This window comes from Cyprinodon tularosa, unplaced genomic scaffold (assembly GCF_016077235.1).
Source record: "Cyprinodon tularosa strain WSP-4 unplaced genomic scaffold, ASM1607723v1 ctg1209, whole genome shotgun sequence".
NCBI classification, from domain to species: domain Eukaryota; kingdom Metazoa; phylum Chordata; class Actinopteri; order Cyprinodontiformes; family Cyprinodontidae; genus Cyprinodon; species Cyprinodon tularosa.
Window position 1 is genome coordinate 64,802 of NW_024038014.1, and position 24,781 is coordinate 89,582.

Here is a 24,781-nt window from a genome sequence, read left to right on the forward strand (position 1 = left end):
ATTTCTCTTCTGTTATATATTAATATTCATATTTACTCACTATCAAAGTTTTCACTCAGTCTGTTTCTCTCTCAAGGCCACACCATTCCCTGCAGAATGTTGTTTGTAGACCAGACATAGCTTCTTCCCATAACAATCCAGATTCTTTCTCAAGGTTTATTCATAACATGTTACTGTTAAGCAAAGTGTCTGGAATTTGTTTGGACTCTGACTGCTTTTGCAGTGTTCTAAGTAAGGGGGGATGAACCTTGCTCATGCAGAACAGAGCAGAATGCTGCCATTAGGGCTGTATCATGAACTGTTCTCTCTTTGCAAAGATATTAATAAATGTGCCGACTGAGTGAAATCCATCCATCTCCGTTTATTTAACATGGATGAATAGTTGAAGACTTTTTCCCGCAACACTTATTAACCTAAAATAATAAAAGGGAACCAACAGTTAAGGACTACAATTAAACACCAAATATATTTTTTAATGTATTAATAAATCCATCCATCTTGTCCTATTTATTCAGCCAGTGTGGGCGTAGGGCTGATATCTATAGCAGTCTATGAGCAGGAGGCAACATCCACCCTGGACAGGTCGCCGGGCAACATGTTGGGATCCAGAGGTTTGCCCTCCAGAGGGCTGTGTGGATCCCTTCCTGTGGGCTTCTGTTTCTGTTGGGATCCAGAGGTTTGCCCACCAGAGGGCGCCATGGATCCTCTCCTGGGAGCTGGTTCTCTGCGCTCAGCTGATTCCCATCAGCTCTGCTCATTAACGTCTCCCTATATAAGCTGAGTCATAGCTTCTCTCTGAGCCGGATCGTGGTCATAGTCATTGTTGCCATGCCATGCCATGCCATGCCATGCCATGCCATGCCATGCCATGCCATGCCATGCCATGCCATGCTTTGCCGTTGTCATTGTCCTGTCCTTGCCATGGAAGCAAACCTGAGCCACTCTGCCTGTTTAACCCTGCCTGTCTGAATCTGCAAACCTGTGAGTTTGGAAACCTGTAAACCTGTATTTGAGCATAACCTGTTTCTGTCCTCTCTGCCTCCCAGGGGGAAAACCTGAGTTCACCAATAAATTATTGGACTTTAATCCTGCCTCTGTTCTGTGAGTTCTGCATCTTGGGCTAGCAAACCAACCACATCATGACACAACACAGAGACACACAGATCCATAAAACCACACTCCCACCTAGGTACATATTAGAGGTGCTGACCAACCTGATAGGTGTGTTTCTGGACTGTAGGAGGAAGTTAGAGACTCCAGGCTGGAAATCAAACCTGGAACCTCCCTTCTGGAAGGTAACAGCAATACCCACTGTCCCACCGTACTGACCTGATCATGCATCTTTATTGAAATATAAACTGAGAGGCGTCTATATCACATGCAGTTCACTAAAGTGGCTGCAGGGGGCAGCAGAGCCTCATCTGTGTCACTGAGCCACTGATGTCTATTTATTCACTGGATTGCTGACAGCCCAGGTAAAGTGGTTACCTGCCGCCATATTGGTACTCCCTGCTCTCCTGGAGTCCTGCCATACCAATGCCTCCCTGTGTAGCATTTAGCTGCAGAAACCAGCAGTTTTCTGTCTGCAGGAAGACGTTCGACTGGTTATTTCCCAGTCAGTGGATGAACTAACCAATAAATCACCTATAGCCAATGGATCCTATATGGCGGCTGCTGACTGCCCTGTTCTACCAACAGCCTATCAGATATTCAGTGAATAAATAGAGATCAGTGTCCTCACAGTGATCAGCAGGTGAACAAATATGCTGGAATAGTTTTATTAATTCCACTTTGAGGCAAAGGCTACATTCACATTGCTCTGGGTCCCTGAGCAAGACCCTTAACTCCACCCTGCTCCCCGGGCGCCTCACAATGGCAGCCCATTGCTCCCCAAGGGGAGGGGTTAAATGCAGAGAAGTAATTTCCCTCTGGGATTATTAAAGTATATAATAAATAAAGAATTGCATTCATCCAGCTTAGAGGAAGCAATGACATCACAGGTAGCCAGCATGCTCTGTGTTTATGGAAGCAAACATGGAAGGTAGCGCTGGAGCGCATGTAGCCATCATTACAACCCTAAAAACACAAAGTTACCAAGATGGTTAAAAACAAACTGCTCTCTGCATTATCATCCACCATGGTTATTTTTTACCTTCTGCTTCTGTGTAGAAAGACGCTGTTGGGCCGTATGCCATGATCCTGGTTTTAGGACATTGGGAACCAGTATCCATGTTTAATCTTTAACTGATGACCAGAGGAGAACACACAGCTTTGGTGAATAACAGCTGGGGGACCCCTGAGGCCCCCACCCTTTCCAGCCAAGGCCTCCACAGGACCTCCCACAGAGGAGCGACTGGAAGTTCTGGAAGTTCAGCTCAGCTGCTATTCAGTCAGATTATATCTAAGACTTACTGTACAGCTTATTATACATTTATTTATAACTGGGATTGATGGTTTGGATTAATGATAAAAAGCTCACTGATCATTTTCTTTCTAATTAAATATTTGTATTTATTTCTGTCATTGTTAATGTTGATGATGTGAATAATCCTGACTTTAGCAGGTTAATATCACCTTTATATGCTGAGGGGTTAATTCACTGGAAACATTAAGCTCTGTTAAAAGATTTGTTTTATTTCCAAATATATTAGGATCCTTTTGATGTTTTAACTGTAAAAAACTGAAGTTAGTGATAGAGAACAATTTCAAAAATCACTTCAGTCAGTCAGATTTCAGGTTCATGTTTAATGGATTTATCATTAATGAAGGTTAATATATAAAGAATATCAGCAATAAAATGACTTTTAAAGATGTGCAGAATAAAACCAGGCAGTGAAAACATTTAGAAACTCAGGCTGTAATTTCTAATAACAGAAACTGATGGCGATCATAAAGATAATGTTGATTAGTCGACTAATCTGAGAAATAATCAACAGATTAATGCAGAGAGGTGCAGAAGGAAGCCCATAGAGAACCGGTCCTGATGGACTGAGATCTCCTCTAACTCCACCGTGGGTCGCTCTGTGGGGGGGTTCTGGATCAGAGGGGATCTTCTGGAAGCAGCAGCAGAGACGTCCACCAGAACCAGGATCCAGACTCAGCGGTTTGGAACCAGGATACTTCCTAGAATGAAAGAACAAAACCCTCATTCAGCCTCATGGTTCTGATCTGATCCAGAGAAAATATCACCTGTTAAGTTACGTCCAGGTGAGAAATAAAGATCTAGAACCTGTATTTTCACTATGGAACCATAATGTTTGCAGGAACCCTCAGAATAAACGTGTAGATAGAAATAAAGGCTGTAGATTTTCCGTTAAGGGGGGGGCAGTAGTGTGTGAAGCTGCTTCTGTCTGGATCACAGCCCTGCAGGGTGACCATGGTTCCAGCTCTACAGAACATTTCCCTCTCTGGACCTACTGGGACAGGATGCAATGATGCAGACCTGGAGCTGGACCCAACATTATCTGGCTGAATATACAGGTGCTGGTCATAAAATTAGAATATCATGAAAAAGTAGATTGATTTCAGTAATTCCATTTAAAAAGTGAAACTTGTATATTATATTCATACATTACATACAAACTCATATATTTCAGATGTTTATTTTGTTTAATTTTGATGATTACAAATGACAACAAATGAAAATCTCAAATTCATCATATCAGAAAATTAGAATATTGTGAAAAGGTTCAAAATTGATGGCCCCTGGTGCCACACTCTAATCAGCTAATTAACTCAAACCACCTGCAAAAGCCTTTAAATGGTCTTTCAGTCTAGTTCTATAGGCTACACAATCATGGGGAAGACTGCTGACTTGACAGTTGTCCAAAAGACGACCATCGACACCTTGCACAAGGAGGGCAAGACACAAAAGGTCATCGCTAAAGAGGCTGGCTGTTCACAGAGCTCAGTGTCCAAGCACATTAATAGAGAGGCGAAGGGAAGGAAAAGATGTGGTCGAAAAAAGTGTACAAGCAAGAGAGATAACCGCACCCTGGAGAGGATTGTGAAACAAAAACCATTCAAAAATGTGGGGGAGATTCACAAAGAGTGGACTGCAGCTGGAGTGAGTGCTTCAAGAACCACCACACACAGACGTATGAAAGACATGGGTTTCTGCTGTCGCATTCCTTGTGTCAAGCCACTCTTGAACCACAGACAGCGTCAGAAGCGTCTTGCCTGGGCTAAAGAGAAACAGGACTGGACTGCTGGTGAGTGGTCCAAAGTCATGTTCTCTGATGAAAGTAAATTTTGCATTTCCTTTGGAAATCAAGGTCCCAGAGTCTGGAGGAAAAGAAGAGAGGCACTTCATCCACGTTGCTTGAAGTCCAGTGTAAAGTTTCCACAGTCAGTGATGGTTTGGGGTGCCATGTCATCTGCTGGTGTTGGTCCATTGTGTTTTCTGAGGTCCAGGGTCAACACAGCCACATACCAGGAAGTTTTAGAGCACTTCATGCTTCCTGCAGCTGACCAACTTTTTGGAGATGCAGATTTCATTTTCCAACAGGACTTGGCACCTGCACACAGTGCCAAAGCTACCAGTACCTGGTTGAAGGACCATGGTATCCCTGTTCTTAATTGGCCAGCAAACTCTCCTGACCTTAACCCCATAGAAAATCTATGGGGTATTGTGAAGAAGAAGATGCAATACACCAGACCCAACAATTCAGAAGAGCTAAAAGCCACTATTAGAGCAACCTGGGCTATCATAACACCTGAGCAGTGCCACAGACTGATCGACTCCATGCCACGCCGCATTGCTGCAGTAATACAGGCCAAAGGAGGCCCAACTAAATACTGAGTGCTGTACATGCTCATACTTTTCATGTTCATACTTTTCAGTTGGCCAACATTTCTATAAATCCTTTGTTTTTATTGGTCTTCAGTAATATTCTAATTTTCTGATATGATGAATTTGAGATTTTCATTTGTTGTCATTTGTAATCATCAAAATTAAACAAAATAAACATCTGAAATATATGAGTTTGTATGTAATGTATGAATATAATATACAAGTTTCACTTTTTAAATGGAATTACTGAAATCAATCTACTTTTTCATGATATTCTAATTTTATGACCAGCACCTGTAATATACACACTTTGGATGATTGTTGTAGCGCCTTTTAGGGACATTTTTGAAGAGTCTGATTGGATTTGCTTTGCTGGAGGAATCTAGGGTAAAAACTCTGCAGTTTGATCCTGGCTGGTCTACAATGGAAGATTTTTTCCAACAGGCAAAATGTTGGAAAAGGAAATGAATTTATTCCCAAACTAAATTTATGTTAACCTCACATTATTGTGGATTTAGTCATTCCTTATAGTTGTTTATAATATTTTAAATTTCTTCTAAAAACCTGAAATACTTTCCACTAGGAGAGGCGCTGCACCAGCGCCCTCTACTGACCGCCTTCTACTGGGTCCCAGTGACGTCCCACCGATCGTAGAGAAGCACACCATCCAGAACCTTTGGATCTAAACTGATCCCAGTAACTCTGTCACCATGGAAACAGGTTGTAGACTGGATTAGCCTGGTCAGCTAGAATAATTTATATAGACGACATGTCGACAAGTAGAGCCCAGTTTCTGAGGCGGGACTAACAGTCGGGGGAAACAGCTGAGAACCAATCAGATAACAACACATCTGACATAAAACATCTTTAAAAAAATTGCTGAAACTGTCAGAATATAATCGGCTCTTCTGGGACATAATAAAGAGCATCAATAAAACACCACAGCTGCCAGTTTTTATGCTGTGATTGGTCCATTCTGGTTTTATGAGTCCCAGTTAAGCCTCGTGTCTTCTCACCTAAATCCAGTCCAGGCATAAAAGTCCAAAGTCCTAAACCTGAACAAGTCATTTTACCAAACCTATCTTTAATGACTGTAATAAAATGAATGATTCTAAGATGAATAAATCATCTATTTAAAGTATTGTGGAGGATTTTTTAAAAAATGTGCGTGCAGGAGCGTGCACAAGCCCTTTGTTCCTCGTGCACGCCATTTAAGATGTGCAGTTCTCATAGCTCATACAAGGTAACTGCATCCACCCACAGCAGGGACTTTATAGTGAACTTTATAGTGAACTCAGTTAATGACCGTTCAGACAGACGATCACTGATTTCTGCTCCATTGGTCATGTAACTACTCCTCCACTGCAGTGCCCGCGCCATCTTTGTTAGTCGCCACTGTCGGGTAGCAGTAGCCTATGGCGACAGCGGGCCGCTGTGACAACAAATCCCATGATGCTTTCTGAGGAGAGCTCTCTGTGCAAAGCATTCTGGGATATATCTGCCTCTTCTGAGGCCTTTCTTTTCTTCTCAAACTTCTTAGACACTTTTTCTCTTCTGATCCTCGGCCATTTTCAAAGAACGGCGGTGGGAAAGGTGAGCTTCAATGACTGTCTGAAACCGTAGCTCTCTACAGATACACGCCTGAAAGAACCAGATAGCTAACGGGACGAGCGCATTGGACGGCCTTACATAGACACAACACCAGAATGATTGGCAGGTAGGAGGACCACTGATTGAGATGATCCACCCTGAAATAAAAGATCCTCCTCTTTAGCTTTAAATGAATTATAGTGATTTCATGGTGACCAGCAGGAGGGTCTGAACTTCAGACCAAAGCATCAGAGCTTATGATGGTTTTCATCTGATGAGTCACGGTTATGGTTCAGCTCTCCAACAGTTCTGATTGGCTCACTGTGACCAGCCTATGGTCTAAATCACAGAGACTATAAACACATTATTATCAATGGAAATAAGGCTAAACATGCTAATGTTAGCGTGTTAGCCTTGTAAGCTTAGCTGACTGCAGAGCTAACATCTAATCTATATATCTGATCTATATCTGGTATCATTTATGATCTATATCTCAGTCAGAACCTGAGATTTCCAGACTGTGACTAATTTATTGGATCATGCTCCTTTTCCAGAGGTTCTGTTCAGCTTGGCTCCACTGGACCCGCTCTGAGAGCGTTACCCTAACGGGTCTTTGTTTGGCCCTTCTGGGCTCCTCCTGCTGAGGAGGTGGAGCTAACAGAGGTCAGCAGGGCTGGATGCTGATGTAAGCAACCCACTGATTGGCCATGGAGGCAGGAGGAACCAGAAGGTGATCACCAAGGTAGAGCAGGAAGAGGTAAATTAAAAAGCATCGACACTGATACTAACGAACTCCACAAATGCAGCAGGTCACATGGAAACATGGATCTACTGTTTAATAAACAGAAACCTGTTTTTATCTTTATCTTTAGTCTCCTGTTAAGCCAAACCAAGACAATCAAATTAGAGTTAAAGATAAAACCATGATCTTTAGTCCTTAGAATAAAACTTTAAATTTAAACTCCTTCTAAGGTGTTTTTAACATCATTTCCCAAAAGTTCTTTATAAACCTCAATTTATTTCAACACTTAATGAAACCAGCAGCTGATCATTTCCTATTAAAACAAAGTTAGCTTAAATCTTTTAAACAGTAAACTACTGCCTGCCATTCGTTATCCAACATTAAAGGTCACATAAAGGCGAAGATGTTTCTTCTCCAGCTGTGATTCTTTTCTGGCATATTTTACATGTTCAATTTCATTTCTTGTTGAGGAATTTGTGGGTTATATAACTAAGATAAATAACTACTATAAGCATATTTTTTTTATCTATTTTTTAACCTGACCGATGATCTTTCTGTCCACATCAAGCAAACCGAGGTTAAACTCAGAGAGAGACGGTCTGAGTTCATTAATATTGTGTTGTGATATAAACTCTGCTGGAACACATGATTACAGGCTGATGACTTCATGACTGATCACCTCCCCTTTAAGACAATAACTGTACTTAGGTACTGAGCAGCATTATAAACTGTTGTATAGTCAGTCAGTCAGACAGACGTTAGTCTACTGTTGATCGTATATACTGTGACCCTTATCTTATTTTAAAAAAACTGTAAGGAATTAATAAAGTAATTCTGACTCTCTTTGAAATAGTTTTTAAACGTAAACATTTGTTCTAAAAACAGGGCAAAGTTAGATGTTATTTCACCCGCCGCCACAGAGCTACAGTCATGCAAATGGAGCGCTGCTGTGTTGCCATAGCAACAGTTGCTTTCCTTTTCCATTGGAGGGAAGAATCCCTAAGAAGCCGTCCCATTCTTCTTTTTCTCCCCCCCCAACTTTAATGAAGGCGCCTTTAGCTGAGAGACTTCATTGGGAGTGACAGTGATAGTGACCCTGATAGTGACCCTGATAGTGACAGTGTTTAGGCGGTGGGTTGGGATTGGTCCCGCTATGTGCCACATTCTTAGTCCACCACTACCCTTTGGTCACATGATGGGAGTGGCCAAGTTATTATAATTTATTGTGTTTATAATATTTAGTTTAACAACCCATTGTGCTCCCCAGCACCGTTACCACCTCCTCCTTTGAGCGTATGGTAGAAGCAGCCATATTGTGGTTTTATGACTGTTTATCTCAGCAAAGCTCCACCCTTTTAGCTGAGCCCTAAGTGTTATCTTAGTTAACCATCTAAGTTAACCATCTTGCTGCAATGTTGTGTTGTTTATTGCATCTGTGACCTATCACCATTACCCGTTAGAAGCAGGACAAAACAAAACTGTTTATTGAATGCATTGACACATTGGCCTAACCCTAACTTGGACAATCATTATTATCTACCTCAAATCTCTGTGCTACTCCTTTGTATTTCTTATTTTCTTATTTCTTATTTTTATTTAGTTTTTCATTGTGTGTGATACATGTACACATGCACCTTAATCCTATTTATCTTGATATACTGTATATATATTGCTTATTCTTAATGCACCTTTTTTCTCCCTGTTTGCACCTTCTGTAACTTCTATGCCGATATGTGACGAGTGAATTTCTCTGCTGTGAGATCAATAAAGCTCATCTAATCTAATCTTCTTCAACTGATAGAATTTCCCCATTGTGGTAAAATAAAGGAATTTTCTATTTTTCTATTCTATTCTAATGATAATGAATTGTTTTTACGCTCGATTTTGAGGGACCTTTGTGGTCAGATGATTTAGATTTCTCTCTCTCATATATTTAGTGATGTTATTTATCCAGTGAAAAATGTTTTTACTCAGTTTGTTTCAGCTGCAAGGCTGAGAAAATGTCTGAGTGAGGGGCGGTTTACTAAATCCCACGATAACCCAGACTCCTTCTAAAGGTTTGTTAAAGTGTGTCATTTGTTTTGACTGAGAAACAACCTTCACAATTTTTTCATCAACATAATTAAGGAGACAAACTCTGCTCAGATCAGAACAGAGCAGAATGCTGCCATTAGGACTGTATGATGACTGTTCTCTCTTTGCAAAGATTTTAATAAATGTGCCGACTGAGTGAAATCCATCGATCTCCGTTTATTTAACTAGGATGAATAGTTGAAGACTTTTTCCACTACATCTATTAATCAACTAAAACTTCCAGTTCTAGTTAATTATATATCTATAATCTACTGGTAAAATATCAAAACTGGATGAATAACATTAACTGATGCAGCTTAGTTTTTAAATAACTGTTTTTTTATTAAAACCAACTATTTTCAGGTAAACAGAGTCAGTCCAATCCAAGTCTCTGAACCAATGAAATCAAAGTCTGAATCAAGTCCCAGGTCTATTTTCAGGGTACATTTAAAGCGATCAAATTATTGACTCGAATCTGTCTCAAGTCAAAGTTATGCGACTTTAGTTTTCACCTGTGATATTTTACATCCTCAATCAGCTGTTCAGACACACATCGAGGAACTCATAAAAATCACCAGCTTAGAACAGTTAATGTAATAATCTATGGGAAATAAATTAATCTACACCAGTTGGTCTCTGAAATAAGTTCTCCAGGTTTAGCTAATAAATAGTCAAAGTGTGGCTAAAATTTATGGTTTTTTCTCTTTAAAGTCAGTTTTGGTAAAAGAAATGTCTAATGTTTGGTGTTTCTGGATCTTCTTCAGAACAAGTTAAACACCTCTCATTCAGTAATTTCATAGTAATCTGGACTATTGACCGGTTTCATGTTTGGCTCAGAGGATTGACCAGGTGGATTAATTTATATGTGATTAAAACAATTAGATGACCAGCAGGACTCTGGAGAACCTGCCTGCAGCAAGGAGGTCTTTAAACCAATGATTCAGGTGTGTTTGACCAAAGGTCCTCTGGGACGGGACCTGTCTGTCCTTGGCCTGGATTAAAGATGTTTCTGAAATGCCTGAAACCAGTGCTATTATGCACAGTAGATGGCTGGTTTGGATATTACTTAGGCTGAAACGACTGTAAACATCACAGAAAAAGATGGAGGGATAAATAAACAGATGACTTGATTGGACTTCTGGTTTGGTTCAGTTAAAACATCTTTCTGTTTGATCAAAGTTATCAGGTTGTTTCAAGTCAAATGTTCAAATGGGAGCCAAGTCAGGAGGCTGTGGTGTGAAAACCAGTCTAAATTGGTTTGAAACGGTTCTGACCTCTGAGCTTCCTCTTGTAGTACAAGAATCCAGCCAGACCAAAGACCAGACCGAGGACAAGTCCTGAAGCTCCACCAGCTATTTTACCGTCCTGGGACTGAGGCTCTGAGGAGAAACAGAGTTAGACAGACAGCTGAGACTGGGACAGACGTTCAGTCAGACAGACGTTCAGTCAGTCAGGTTTTTACCCCAGTCAGTGATCAGAGGTTCCTTCAGGCTGGCGTGTTCCACCCTACAGGAGATCTTCTCTCCAGACCTGCAGAGACGGGGGGGGGGATTTATCATTAGGCAAAAACAGGCTGTTGACCATAAATAAAAATCCTTTCGATAAAATTCCATCAGAATGCTTACAATATAAAGTCTGTCTTAACAAGTCTAATCAAGTGTGTCAGCAGCCGCTAGCACCAACAGTAGCAGCAGCAAGCAGCACTAGCAGCGGCTAGCACCAACAGTAGCAGCAGCAAGCAGCACTAGCAGCGGCTAGCACCAGCAGTGGCTAGCCGCAGCGCGTGATCCAAATGAGCCAATGAGCTGTCAGTCTGGGTTGCTGCTGCTGCTACTTTTAGACACAGCAGGCAAACCTGTGGCAAGCCAGGCGATGGGAAAGAAGGAGAAGACCATGAGAAAAAGAGAGCAGAGAAAGTGTGGACTGCTGGAAGAACTGCGGTGAACTGGTGAAAGAAAAGTGAAATGGCGTGCTCAAAGATGACCCTGCACATTTAGAGGATGTTTGGCTCAACCTGCTGCTGTGAAGCAGGATTCTCCACCATGAACAGAATCAACAATAAATCTGGATCCAGGCTCAAAATGAGCTCCTTGATATGTGCTTGAGAATGGCTTAGTCTCCGGTTAAACCCAGGTTTAAAGCCTTGCAGGGCAGCCTAAAGCCCACTGCCAACATTAAGACAGAAAAAAGAAAGAAAATAACAAACCATCAGTTCAGGGGTTTGAGAAAAGATGGGAATCAGGAAATTATCTATAAACCAAACTGAAGGATTGATGTTCTCTACTTCAAAAACTATTTAGATTTTAAATTTTTTTATTTAAACATTCAGTGTATAACATGGAGGCATAAACACCTCATTTTATTTCAGTGTAAAATTCTGTTTAAAGTAACGGATTATAATAAAAAATGTCTCTAGACCCTTACTGGTTGATGATTTTTTTTTTTTATTCAGACCCCGCTAATTTTTAATTGGTTAAACCCGGCTATAGAAGATGGGTCACATTAAAATAAAGTTTTGAATGTGGTTTGTATTTGATTCAAATGACCAGAAATCACTTATTTAGCTGTTTTTTTTTATGTTGAGTTTCAGGTGAACCTTAGGATTTGGGGCGACCTTTCTAAAAAAAAAAAAAAAAACACAGGTTTTACAGTTTTGGTAAGTCTTTTATTCTTTAAATTATTAAATTATACATTTTAGAAAATTATTTTTTGAATGCATAACTTCATAAATAAAGTCATACAGTTTTTTGAAAAAGGAAGTTATAGCCAACTTCTCTGCATTGCAGCTTTGTATTAATGTTGCTTTAATGTGTGTTATTGTGTACAGCTGTGGATGTTAAGGGGTGAGTTAATTATAAATGAATTAATTTACTGTTCGTAAAGATATTGTCATATTTGTAGAATTACTGGTCTTTCCTTGCAGATGCATTGCATCTTGTTTTTTTGTAGTTTACTTTCCATCAGAATATGACTTTTTGTTAAAGAGTTCTGGCTTAAAAAGTCACCCTTGAAAAAAAAGACTTCCCACTGAGCATGAAGGTGGTTTAGTAGTAGAGTAGAAACTGCCGTATTTTTCTCTGAGTTAATGTGACCTGTTACAGGTGAAGGACGGGATCTTTGGAAAGAAATGGAGGAAGGGAGCAGATTTACTTCCAGCTATTATTTCATTCAAATGAAAAAAGTGAATGGGCTTAGTGAGGGACCAAACCTAGAACAGATAATGTCTATTCTATTAAATTTCTCTACCTGTATAACAGGTCTGTTTGTCTTCTCAATTCATAGGGCCCCCTGCCTGTCTTTGCCTAGGGCCCCTGTTGTGGGAAAATGTATATCTTTCTCTCATTATATATTAATATTCATATTTACTCACTATAAAAGTTTTCACTCAGTCTGTTTCTCTCTCAAGGCCACACCATTCCCTGCAGAATGTTGTTTGTAGACCAGACATAGCTTCTTCCCATAACAATCCAGATTCTTTCTCAAGGTTTATTCATAACATGTTACTGTTAAGCAAAGTGTGTGTAATTTGTTATGACTCTGACTGCTTTCCATTGTTGTAACTAGGGGGGAACGAACCCTGCCCAGATCAGAACAGAGCAGAATGCTGTGCCATGATGACTGTTCTCTCTTTGCAAAGATTTTAATAAATGTGCCGACTGAGTGAAATCCATCGATCTCCGTTTATTTAACTAGGATGAACAGTTGAATACTTTTTTCCCACGACAGCCCCACATTTCCTAAATCCGCCCCTGGGAACATATAGCAGGATTCTAGAATCCACATTAACATGTGTTCCAGTCTCTATTAATAGAACCAGTGCTATTGGAGCAGAACCTTCTAGAACCCACCTGGGTTTGTACTCCAGGTTGGAGTGGACCTGGTAGTACCAGTCTCCATCTGGGAGTTCATCAGTGATGTCCACTCCAGAGGTGATCTCTTCTCCATTCCTCAGCCAGCTCACCTTGATGGTTTTAGGGTAGAAGCTGAAGGCGCTGCAGACCAACCTGGCAGGATGGCCACCACTAGAGGGCGCCACCAGATGAATCCTCACGTAGGGCTCCACTGGAAAAGCAATTGTTTCATTTATTTAAAAATGACATCATATTTTTAGGGTTCCTGATGTTTTAACATGACAAAGCTCCTCAATGTTTTTAATGAAGAAACAAATAATAAAGTTTATTTTTGTGGTTTAAATGCTCCTCAGTTTTAGATCTGGTTCCCATGTATTATATAACCCAGATATTCATGATAGCAATTTAATAACTTATCTACAGTCTAATATAACTATATAGAACTTTAATATAATCAAAGGACCAAAGAAATACAAACACCATTAAATTCAATGAAAAAGAATAAAAATGACGTAATGACACAAGACTAGGCCGTAAGCAACATTACCTGGGTGGGCCCCATATGAAGTACAACCCATCATGACACGTTCTTTAACATCTTTATTGCAGTTTGAAACATATTATATGGGTGTATTTTTTTTACCAACTGTCTAATGAACTATACACAGTTATTAACATAGTAATTAATAGTCCCACTGTCTGCTTTGCTGTTGGTGTCGTGTTTAATCGGCTCACCATCATGGTGAAATCTGCCATGTGTTGTGTCGTTATAAATACGGTCCGGAATGGTCAGTCAATTCAACATCAGGTGGGTTTAAGATGAATTTTCGCACCATTACATCTGCAAAGAGACGTCCTAGTCTACAATTGCTGAGGGGGCCCCCCTAAGTGTCAGTGACGGGGCCCCTAAGAGGTCGGGGGCCCTAAGCAACTGCAGTCTCTGCTTGATAGTTACGCCATTGTAAGAAAGTAAGATAAATACAGAAAATAAGAAAAAACATCAAATCAACCATCAGCAACATACAGAGAGAAAGGATGAGAGTTTAATGTAGATTAAAATGGTGAAAGTCTAAACCTGCTGATCTGTCAGCCATTCATATCATCACTAAGAAATCAACGGTTCAATATTCAGGAAGAGAAATAGTTAAAGATAGAAATGTTGGGATCCAAGGGTTGCCCTCCAGAGGGCGGTGTGGATCCCATTCTGTAGCTTCTGTTTCTGTTTGTATCCCTTCTTCTGGGCTTCTGTTTCTGTTGGGATCCAGAGGTTTGCCCACCAGAGGGCGCCATGGATCCTCTCCTGGGAGCTGGTTCTCAGCGCACAGCTGTTTCCCATCAGCTCTGCTCATTAACCTCTCCCCATATAAGCTGTGTGACAGCTTCACTCGTAGCCGGATCGTAGCCTGTGTTACCCACAGCCATGTGTTAGCCATTGTTTCCAAGCCTAGCCATGGGTTCCCTAGTCTTTGTTCCTTGCCATGTTTACCACGTTTTGCCACACCTTGCCATGTCCGTTACCTGTGCTACTCTGCCTGCCTGAACCAGCGAACCAGTGAGTTTCAGTTGTTAATCTATCCCTGAGTTTAACCTGTACTCTGTCTCCCCTGCCTTCCAGGGCAGAACCCTGTGCTGATCCAAATAAACATTGGACTTTAATCCTGCCTCTGTGTCTGTGGAGTTCTGCATCCTTGGGCTAGCAAACCAACCACGTATCATGACAAGAAATGTATAATCTAAACTAAATATCCAGGGAAACCTTCATGCTCAACTGAAGTTATTGTATCAGAGATTAATCTATTATTGATCATTAATACTATAATCCATTTCTGATCTCATTTTCAGCTCAGTCATCATCAGGACCAAAGGAAGCTGTTATTGGCCTCGCTAGATACTCGCACTAGCTATCCAAACAGCTAAACAATCTTGAACATGAAGAAACTCCGGACAGCGATGACTGGTTAATGAAGTTTACTTCAGTGCTAGTTCCTTTTGTGTGAAACTGTAACATACAGAAATGCAATGTATTACAATCTAGGCTTTATAGAATGATATCAATAAAATAAAGGACCAACATGGCATTGACTTTCAATGAAATGAGGATGTTAGCTAGCGATTAGCAACAAAGCTTACGATTAGCTTACGAAAACTGACTCATTAGCATAATAATAACGGGCTATAAACATACAACTTTACACAATACCAACATATCATGTGACATTACAGGTGTCTCAGTGTTTTTTACCAAGTAATACTCACAGACAATGCTTTAACTTTAACTTTCTGATCATTTTTAAATGATTTGTTTCTCCTTTTGTCCTCTTGTGTTTGGATATTTATTTTTCCTTTTTTTTTATCTGCAATCAAGGCTTCATGGAAGAGTAATGTTTTTTGTTTGTTGTTTTTTTTAAATGGGGTGTACTCTGCCTGATCTTGTTAAAATTGTCACTTTTGACTGAGGAGAGGTGCCCTCACTTGCAGACTCAAATGTTCTTCTTCTTCGTGTTTTATGGCGGTTGGCAAACAATTAAGAGGTGCATTACTGCCACCAACCAGTAATGAGTGTGGATCAAGACAGACATGCTCAAAAAAAAAAAAAAGGGGAAAAAAAAAAAAAACTAAATTCTTTCACTAAACCTGTAGCCAATAAATAACGAAAAAGTAATCTTCCTTTAAATCTTCTTCCCACTGTTTTTGCCAATCTTCTCGGATCTTTCTTTTAAAAACTTTTAACTTCTATTTTACTCATATCCACTCAAATGTTTTTATAACCCAGGGTGAAAAAAACTACCCTTAGTCCCGCCTTACTGCCCCATTGGTTAGAGTGACAGTCAGTCACACAGTGCATGCAGCCAATTGACACACCTGAGGCAATTATTTAGGCTTGCTCCAGCTTTCCCCAGTCAGATGTGAGGGGGAGAGCTGGAGACAAAGGAGCTACAGGTTGGTGTTCCCAAACAATCAGTTTCTCTTTGTTTGTAATGCACTGTTTACAGAGATGGGAAGTAACGAAGTACAAATACTTCGTTACTGTACTCAAGTAGATTTTTCTGATATTTTTACTTTACTACTTATTTTTATGGCGACTTTTTACTTCTACTCCTTACATTTTTACACAAATATCTGTACTTTCTACTCCTTACATTTTTAAAAATTGTCTCGTTACTTTAGTTTTGAATCATTTCAATGGAGTTACCGTTATTATTTTTCACGTCATCAATACCAAATTCAATCTAATTGGATGGGAATCTACGTTGCATTTGACGCACCACTACAAGATGAATCGACAGATTCGGCGGTATTCATTGGCGGCAAATCATTGCAGCTTGGTGGCGGTGGCGTTAGCATAGTAGCATGGACGACGAGATGATTGAAAATGAACACAACGGAGATCTAGTCCTATTGGCAGACATCCATTTAAAATGTAGGCAACGGCATGAAAAAAGTGGTTTCTACTTTTACTTTAATACTTTAAGTACATTTACAAGCCTGTACTTTGTTACTTTTACTTGAGTAAAGAAGTTTAAGCAGTACTTCCACTTTTACCAGAGTATTTTTTAACACAAGTATCTGTACTTTTACTCAAGTACGGAAAGTGAGTACTTTTGCCATCTCTGACTGTTTAACCTCGCAATATAAAAATCATGTAGATCCGAGAAATCCAGTGAGTTTGGAGCCTTGGAGCTGCCATACTCTCATCCATTATTGGAATTGGTGAGTAGAGAGCACAATGTTTGTTTTAGCATGTTGGTGGTGTGATCATCAATTGTTGTAATGTAACTGTAAGATACTGAGATAAATGTTCTTTATTTGGTCTGATAGATTAGATATTGCATTTATTTCTGTGTGAAACTGGAAAAGTCTAGTTAACTAGCCGGCTGGAAATGTACTGGTCCTGTTTATTTTAATACAGGCCAGGTGATCCCTTTTTAGGGAAAAAGATGGCGAGCTTCTGGAAACTGGCTGGAGCCAGGAGAGCCTTAAGAATCACTCCACAGTGGACTGGTCTGTATCATTTCCCCCCTCCATCTCACCACTCAGGCATACACTCCATTATTCACCTCTTCATCTGAAACAACTTGCGCTGGGACATTTTTCAACTTAAATATCTGGATAATCCAACCGTGGATTTCTGAACGTGTGTCGGGTCAGACTCTGGACTGATCAGTGGGGAATTTAAGATCAGTTGTGCACAAACAGAAGGGTTGCCACAGTACTGTGTATATATATTTTTTTGTATTTATTTTGGGTTCTATGTATGTTGTCTTGTATTGTTTACTTTAAATTTGTCTAATACATGGTATTGAAACACTTTTGTGTCGTTTTATTGATTACTGACAACGGCTCCAGTAGACGAATTCTAGTCTTCTGATTTTCTTCCATCTAGTCCTTTTACAGTTTAAATAGTGCTACATTTAACGATATTTTTCAGCTTGTTTTCTTTCCTTTTTCAGCTGTTTATTTAGCCTCTCAATTTCTTTATGTAGTCTGTCTTAGTTTTTCTGGCCAATCTCTTCCCTGCTTCTTGTTGCTTGTAAGAATAAAATGAACAATTAATCTATTTTAAAGGGCCAGTCCATAGGATTATGTGGCATCTAAAGTGGAGTCTGCAGGTTCTCACACTAGATATTCCTCCCTTCACCCCTCCATAGGAAACAGCCCCTATAGAAACATGGCAGCCTCCATGGAGGAACATAACCCTATGAAGGTTTCACCCTCACCTAAAATCTAAAAACCATTATTAGTCTCTGGTAATACTACTTACTAAAAGACTAGCTAAAGATTACATTTACATTTTCCCCATAAATCCTATACTCTATACCTTCAACCATCAGTGACAAATGTGTCTGTGAGTTCTACTAATCTGACCTTGACTGCTGCTGTCTCTGTGGATCAGAGTCTGGACTTTGTGGTGGGGGGAAGTTTTTCCTCTCTTTCCTTCTACTTTTATGCTTCCTCCACTTTTTCCTTTTCTGATGCTTGGCTCTCTCCCTTAAATCTTGTATCCTTGTCTTTGTGCCTTTCTCCCTCGCTCACATTCTAAATACTTTTGCCTCCTTTCAGGATCAACATTACGGCGTGACCGACAGAGCCTCTGATTTTCTGCTGAATTTACCGGACTCATTTTCATCCTCCTGATAACACAGAACAAACTGTTCAATTAGATGCTGGGGGAGGAAAGTGTTAAAGAGATGTAAATATTTCATACTATATGGAAGTAAATACACTATATTGCCAAAAGTATTTGCTCACCTGCCTTGACTCACATATGAGCTTAAGTGACATCCCGTTCCTAATCCATAGGGTTCAATATGACGTCGGTCCACCCTTTGCAGCTAGAACAGCTTCAACTCTTCTGGGAAGGCTGTCCACAAGGTTTAGGAGTGTGTTTATGGGAATTTTTGACCATTCTTCCAGAAGCGCATTTGTGAGGTCGCACACTGATGTTGGACGAGAAGGCCTGGCTCTCAGTCTCCGCTCTAATTCATCCCAAAGGTGTTCTATCGGGTTGAGGTCAGGACTCTGTGCAGGCCAGTCAAGTTCATCCACACCAGACTCTGTCATCCATGTCTTTATGGACCTTGCTTTGTGCACTGGTGCACAGTCATGTTGGAAGAGGAAGGGGCCAGCTCCAAACTGTTCCCACAAAGTTGGGAGCATGGAATTGTCCAAAATGTCTTGGTATGCTGAAGCATTCAGAGTTCCTTTCACTGGAACTAAGGGGCCAAGCCCAGCTCCTGAAAAACAACCCCACACCATAATCCCCCCTCCACCAAACTTTACACTTGGCACAATGCAGTCAGACAAGTACCGTTCTCCTGGCAACCGCCAAACCCAGACCCGTCCATCAGATTGCCAGATGGAGAAGCGCGATTCGTCACTCCAGAGAACGCGTCTCCACTGCTCTAGAGTCCAGTGGCGGCGTGCTTTACACCACCGCATCCGACGCTTTGCATTGCACTTGGTGATGTATGGCTTGGATGCAGCTGCTCGACCATGGAAACCCATTCCATGAAGCTCTCTGCGCACTGTTCTTGAGCTAATCTGAAGGCCACATGAAGTTTGGAGGTCTGTAGTGATTGACTCTGCAGAAAGTTGGCGACCTCTTCGCACTATGCGCTTCAGCATCCGCTGACCCCGCTCCGTCAGTTTACGTGGCCTACCACTTCGTGGCTGAGTTGCTGTCGTTCCCAAACACTTCCATTTTCTTATAATACAGCTGACAGTTGACTGTGGAATATTTAGGAGCGAGGAAATTTCACGACTGGATTTGTTGCACAGGTGGCATCCTATCACAGTTCCACGCTGGAATTCACTGAGCTCCTGAGAGCGACCCATTCTTTCACAAATGTTTGTAAAAACAGTCTGCATGCCTAGGTGCTTGAATTTATACACCTGTGGCCATGGAAGTGATTGGAACACCTGATTCCAATAATTTGGATGGGTGAGCAAATACTTTTGGCAATATAGTGTATGTGCCATCAGAATTTGAATAAAAAATACCTCTGAAATTTGAATGTTGTATATTAGTGCTTACTTTTTCAGTATAAAAATAAATTCAGAATATATTTTTAACCTAAAAAAAATTCAATGTCATTATTTGTACATTAAAAAAAAAATTCAGTGTAATTTTTTTTACATGGTTGCAATTTTCAGTTATTAAAAAAATTCACATTCCTATTTCAAAGTGAAATTTTCAATATACATATTTTTCACAGTTTAAATTTTCAGTGTTAAAAAATTCAGCATATAAAAAATTCAACTTTTCAAAATTCAAATGCAAAATTTTCGTTGTCCTCCAATTCAACTTGCTCAAATTCACTGTCTCAAATTCAGCGTCTAAAAATTCGCTGTAAAAATGGCCAAGGTTACTTCAGGTCACAGACATTAGCAATGGATGTCCGATTCCAACATCCACCTAATCACGTGACACAACCGTGATATTGAAGAAGTACCAGTATCACCCAGGCTGGCGACCATGGAGGCGAACTCAAACCCAACGGTGAAGCCTGATTTAAAACACTGGTTTGGGGGGGTAGCTCGGAGGTAGCGAGAAGTAATATGCCGGCACTACACGGTGTAAGATTAACAACGGCCCAAACCAGTGTTTTAAATCAGGCTTTAAGATAATGTATCAAACTTCATGCGCAAAATAAAATATAGTACAGAAATATGAAAGCATTAAACTCACCGTTGGGTTTGAGTTCGCCTCCATGGTCGCCAGCCTGGGTGATACTGGTACTTCTTCAATATGACGGTTGTGTCACGTGATTAGGTGGATGTTGGAATCGGACATCCATTGCTAATGTCTGTGACCTGAAGTAACCTTGGCCATTTTTACAGCGAATTTTTAGACGCTGAATTTGAGACAGTGAATTTGAGCAAGTTGAATTGGAGGACAACGAAAATATTGCATTTGAATTTTGAAAAGTTGAATTTTTTATATGCTGAATTTTTTAACACTGAAAATTTAAACTGTGAAAAATATGTATATTGAAAATTTCATCACTTTGAAATAGGAATGTGAATTTTTTTAATAACTGAAAATTGCAACCATGTAAAAAAAATTACACTGAATTTTTTTTAATGTACAAATAATGACATTGAATATTTTTTAGGTTAAAAATATATTCTGAATTTATTTTTATACTGAAAAAGTAAGCACTAATACAACATTCAAATTTCAGAGGTATTTTTTATTCAAATTCTGATGGCACATATTTACTTCCATAATACTAATTCAATATGAAGAACGTTGCCACCATCACAATGATTCCACCCCATCACAGGCTTTAGTGTGACGGGGTGGAAAATCTAAAGCAATATGGCTCAATTTCTGGATATGTTAAAACCTGATGATGCCGTTAGCATTAAAGTACAATGAAAAATGAATGATTAATACAAAAATAATTTCATAATTTGATTAACAAATTGTTTTCCCCACTTTTTGTGAGTGACGGGGTGGATATGCTATGGTTAACAGGATTTTGAAGGAAAAATGTTCTTAAAGGAAAACCAGAACTCACCAATGATGTCACTTCATGTTAGTGATGTCGCTTCATTTTAGTGATGTCACTTCTAGGAAGTGTATTGCATTTTGGCGCAAAATGACATTGGTGTGACGTGGTGGAATATGAAATTGATGGACATATGGATATATTTATCATTAAATTTTATTTTACCAACTAAACTTGAATCAATGGCTTTAGACACTTAAAGTATTACTGGCAGTTTTTTTATGCCTCCTATTCCTCTTTGAATGTTATGGACCCAAACTTAACAGTTTTCCTGGAATGACCCTGGGGCCGGTATGATTTAAGGAGGGCCGGCGCTCGCATGCTGTAATTAGGACCGGCCCACTGTGGGATCACAGATTACCAGTCTGAGGCTGGCTCAGTGATTAGACTGTAAAATCTTTCTGTTAGGATATAAGAAGAAATCTCAAAAACTCACATAGAACAATATATGGACTCAATTACTCAAATCCAGCTTATTTTCTGCATTAATCTGCTCCAATGAAGGAAGCTCAGACTTTGTTTTCATAGTTTAAGAAGATTTTTTGACCCTCTGATGTTTTAATTACCCCTCATTTCCAATCATCAAACTCCTGTAGAGCTGCAATGACAAAATCAACAGAATTCATCACGTCTCCAAAGTCATCTGCTGTATCTTCTTCTGAAATCCATCTCTCCTCTCAGTCATCCTCTAACAATCAGCTCCCATCTGTCCAACTCACTCTGTAGCTCTACTGATCCCATCATATCTGGTCCAATCCTGTCTGCAGCCTTTGCTCCTGATCATAAGCGCATTATTCATTCCTCTCTTACTGCTGGGATTGTTCCTTCCTCTTTAAAACCACAGTTACTCGCTTCTGCTGCTACGCTGAGGAGAGCTGGGTCAGATACGAACAACTACAATAACATTCAGCTCATTTCCAACCTGCCTTTCAGTTCTCAAATATTCCCAACAACAAACATGTTTTGCTTTAGAGACGAGGACAGACATTCAGGCAATAAACCAGCTATAATTGGGACAGTCTGTGTTAATTAAAGCAGGATAATTACTGAGAATGAACTAAGAGAAAAGAGACCTGCTGATCTGATGAATGATGGTGTTGGCTGTGACTCCATCCTGGAGAGAAATGTCAGCTGTGCTGCTGCCATCAACACCTTTGTTTCTAGATGTTGGAGCTTGGCCTGTTTTCCAGTGTAGTCCTGTTTCTCTGACTGTGACTAACTGGATGTGCTCTCTTCATCCTCTGACATGGGAGCTGGCTCGGAGCTCGTCTGCCTGGCTGTGTGTTTCCTGGACGGGGCCGCCTGTGGAGCTGGTTGACAGTTGCCTTTTGTATCTATGCTTCTTTTTCTATGTCTGCTTCTGTCTCCTTGAACCCCAGTGGGCCTCAGCAGATGGCCGCTCCCACTGAGCCTGGTTCTGCTGGAGGTTTCTTCCTGTTCAAAGGGAGTTTTTCCTCTCCACTGTCGCTACAAGCATGCTTAGTGTGAGGGATTGCTGAAGAGTCAATGAGTCGATGCAATCAGCTGGTTTTCCTTAGATAGAAAACTTTGAATCAATCTGACTGGATGATCTGGTGAACTGGAAAGTGACCTGAGATGACATGATGGGAATTGGAGCTATAGAAATACACTGAATAGAATGGAATTGAATTTATGAGGAAAAGAGAGACCTGATATTTCCATCTGAGAAACCAGTGAAATATTCTGGACTAAAACTGTGTTTTACCAACTATAGTCATGTCTGTATTTTTTATTTTAATATTATACATTGTTTTATTTCTTAAGTAGAGACTGATGGATATTACCTTCCTTACCTCAAAAATTTTCCTAAAACAAAGACAATTAACATCTTTCGAAGAATAAAAGAGACAAAATAAAAAAAATCTTTTTATTTCTTTTGAAATCAAAACTTAAAACTTAAATCTTTTCAGTTGACCTGTGAGTTTTTATTTTATGGAGCCCTTTTTAAAAAGAGAACTTAAAAATTAAGTTTCATACAAAACAAAAGCTGAACTCTGAGGGTTATGAGGGTTAGGGTTATGAGTAAAGTGATGGAAGCAATACTCCATGAAGTAAAACCATATTAGTATTACTTTGATAAAAATATGAATTGCAGGTAGAGATTAATTATTTAGTAAGAAGATATTCAGTTTTACAGATTAGTTGGATTTGTTTTGGTGAGATGAATATCATTTTTATTTAACTATCAAAACATTTTTTTTCTATGATTAAAGGCTAATATTTATTTTACTTAAAATTAATTAATTCCTCTGAATTCTATATTTATATTATTTTCTTATGTATCTTGTTGAATTTTTATCAATTATTTCTTGTATTTTTCAGACTCTCATGTTTTTTTTCTGAGTCAGAAACCTTTTAATCAGTTTCAATAAAATAATGAGCCAGACTTAACTGTCTATTAAAAGAGGAGTGTACTCTATTAATATGTTAATAATTTATTATTATATTAATATTCTATTTTGTGAATTCTATTAAGGATCTGACTCTGAGTTTTGATTGGACTCGATTTAAGTCAGAGGATTTGAAAAAACACTTTATGCTACATTCAGTCATTCACCCGTTCACTCACACTGATAAATACTATAAACATTAATATTGAGGAATTATTCATGTAACTTGCTTCCTAAAAATATTTTCCCATTCAATAAATTAATGTTTGTTTGATATTAGTGAACAAATGCATCAAAAACCTAAGTTAGATTTTTTATAATATTTTTCCCCAGATGTTGATTTAATTTATTAGATCTTAATTTCATCCTGAAAGTAATGTCTTAGTTTTATGTAATTAGAAACATATCATCAGTAATTAATTACTAGAATCTAATGAAGCAGAAGTTTCTATTGGTTAAAATCCAGTGAATGTGATCTTTAGTCAGAGATGATCTGAGGATCATCAGGAGGAGATTCAACACAAAAACTCACCTGATTTAGTCAGAGCATTGGAGTAGAAGATACCAATGTTGTGTTGGCAGTATCTCTCCTTCTCAGCTCTCAGTGCCTGAATTAATACAGTATCATTGTTTCGGTATTCTGCCTGGAAGATGCCGTAATCTGTGAATCCAACAAACTTCCCCAAACTGCTGGTGAACCTGAAGAGCTCCTCTTTGTTATAAAACTCTGAGCGAATGTACTCGATGTCCTTCAGCTCAGGGGAGGTAAACTCACAAAGACCCACTACATAGTTCTCGAACCCATCTGAGAAACAGAACCAGAACAGAACCTCAGTACTGCTGACTGAATGAATGATGGATTTATGTTCTATGATCTATGATCATTTTATTAATTTAATGTTTTAATAGTAGGGTAAATTATCTGCTAATAATTATATATATTAGAACTATAGTGATCTTTGATAATTATTGATATTATAACCATAATTACCTTTGATAATCATTGATATTACAACTTTAATGATCTTTGATTATTCTTATCAATCATAATATTGTTCAGATTATTGAACCTACCGGCAGCATGGATGGTGATGAAGAGGAGTAGGAACCAGCAGCAGAGCAGTGATGAAGACATGTTTCTCTGTCAGCGTCCAGCAGAGGATCTGACTGATCAGAGATCAGCTGTTACAACCTGGAGAACAGGCTCCGCCCCCTTTCCACTGGTTGCTGGGTAGAACTTCTGCCTGAAGGTTTCTGATCCACAGGAGATAATATCAAGAAAGAAGGTGTTGAATGCAGCCTAACAG

The 24,781-nt window shown here is 39.5% G+C and overlaps 1 protein-coding gene and 1 long non-coding RNA gene across 2 annotated transcripts; one reads left to right on the top strand and one right to left on the bottom strand.

Annotated features, from left to right (window-relative positions):
- Positions 1–2,725: 2,725 nt before the first annotated feature.
- Positions 2,726–24,612, bottom strand: LOC119776580 (rano class II histocompatibility antigen, A beta chain-like). The gene is made up of 6 exons (XM_038275067.1): positions 24,549–24,612; positions 24,007–24,279; positions 13,046–13,259; positions 10,660–10,727; positions 10,472–10,576; positions 2,726–3,123 (listed from the first exon to the last, which is right to left on the bottom strand). Exons 1-6 carry the CDS (start codon positions 24,607–24,609, stop codon positions 3,098–3,100), a joined length of 747 nt encoding a protein of 248 aa, XP_038130995.1. The 5' UTR covers positions 24,610–24,612; the 3' UTR covers positions 2,726–3,097.
- LOC119776586 lies at positions 15,852–17,235 on the top strand. Its single transcript, XR_005279797.1, has 3 exons — positions 15,852–15,988; positions 16,696–16,759; positions 16,959–17,235. It is a non-coding gene; the product is annotated as an uncharacterized LOC119776586 (long non-coding RNA).
- Positions 24,613–24,781: the final 169 nt, after the last annotated feature.

What these genes read in the sequence shown, in the direction of transcription:
- LOC119776580 (XM_038275067.1), bottom strand. Translation starts at nt 24,609, where the DNA reads ATGTCTTCATCACTGCTCTGCTGCTGGTTCCTACTCCTCTTCATCACC. An exon ending in CAATGCTCTGACTAAATCAG is followed by an intron (nt 13,260 to 24,006) that starts GTGAGTTTTTGT and finishes TTGCTTTTCCAG; the next exon opens with TGGAGCCCTACGTGAGGATT. An exon ending in ACCTCTGATCACTGACTGGG is followed by an intron (nt 10,577 to 10,659) that starts GTAAAAACCTGA and finishes GTTTCTCCTCAG; the next exon opens with AGCCTCAGTCCCAGGACGGT.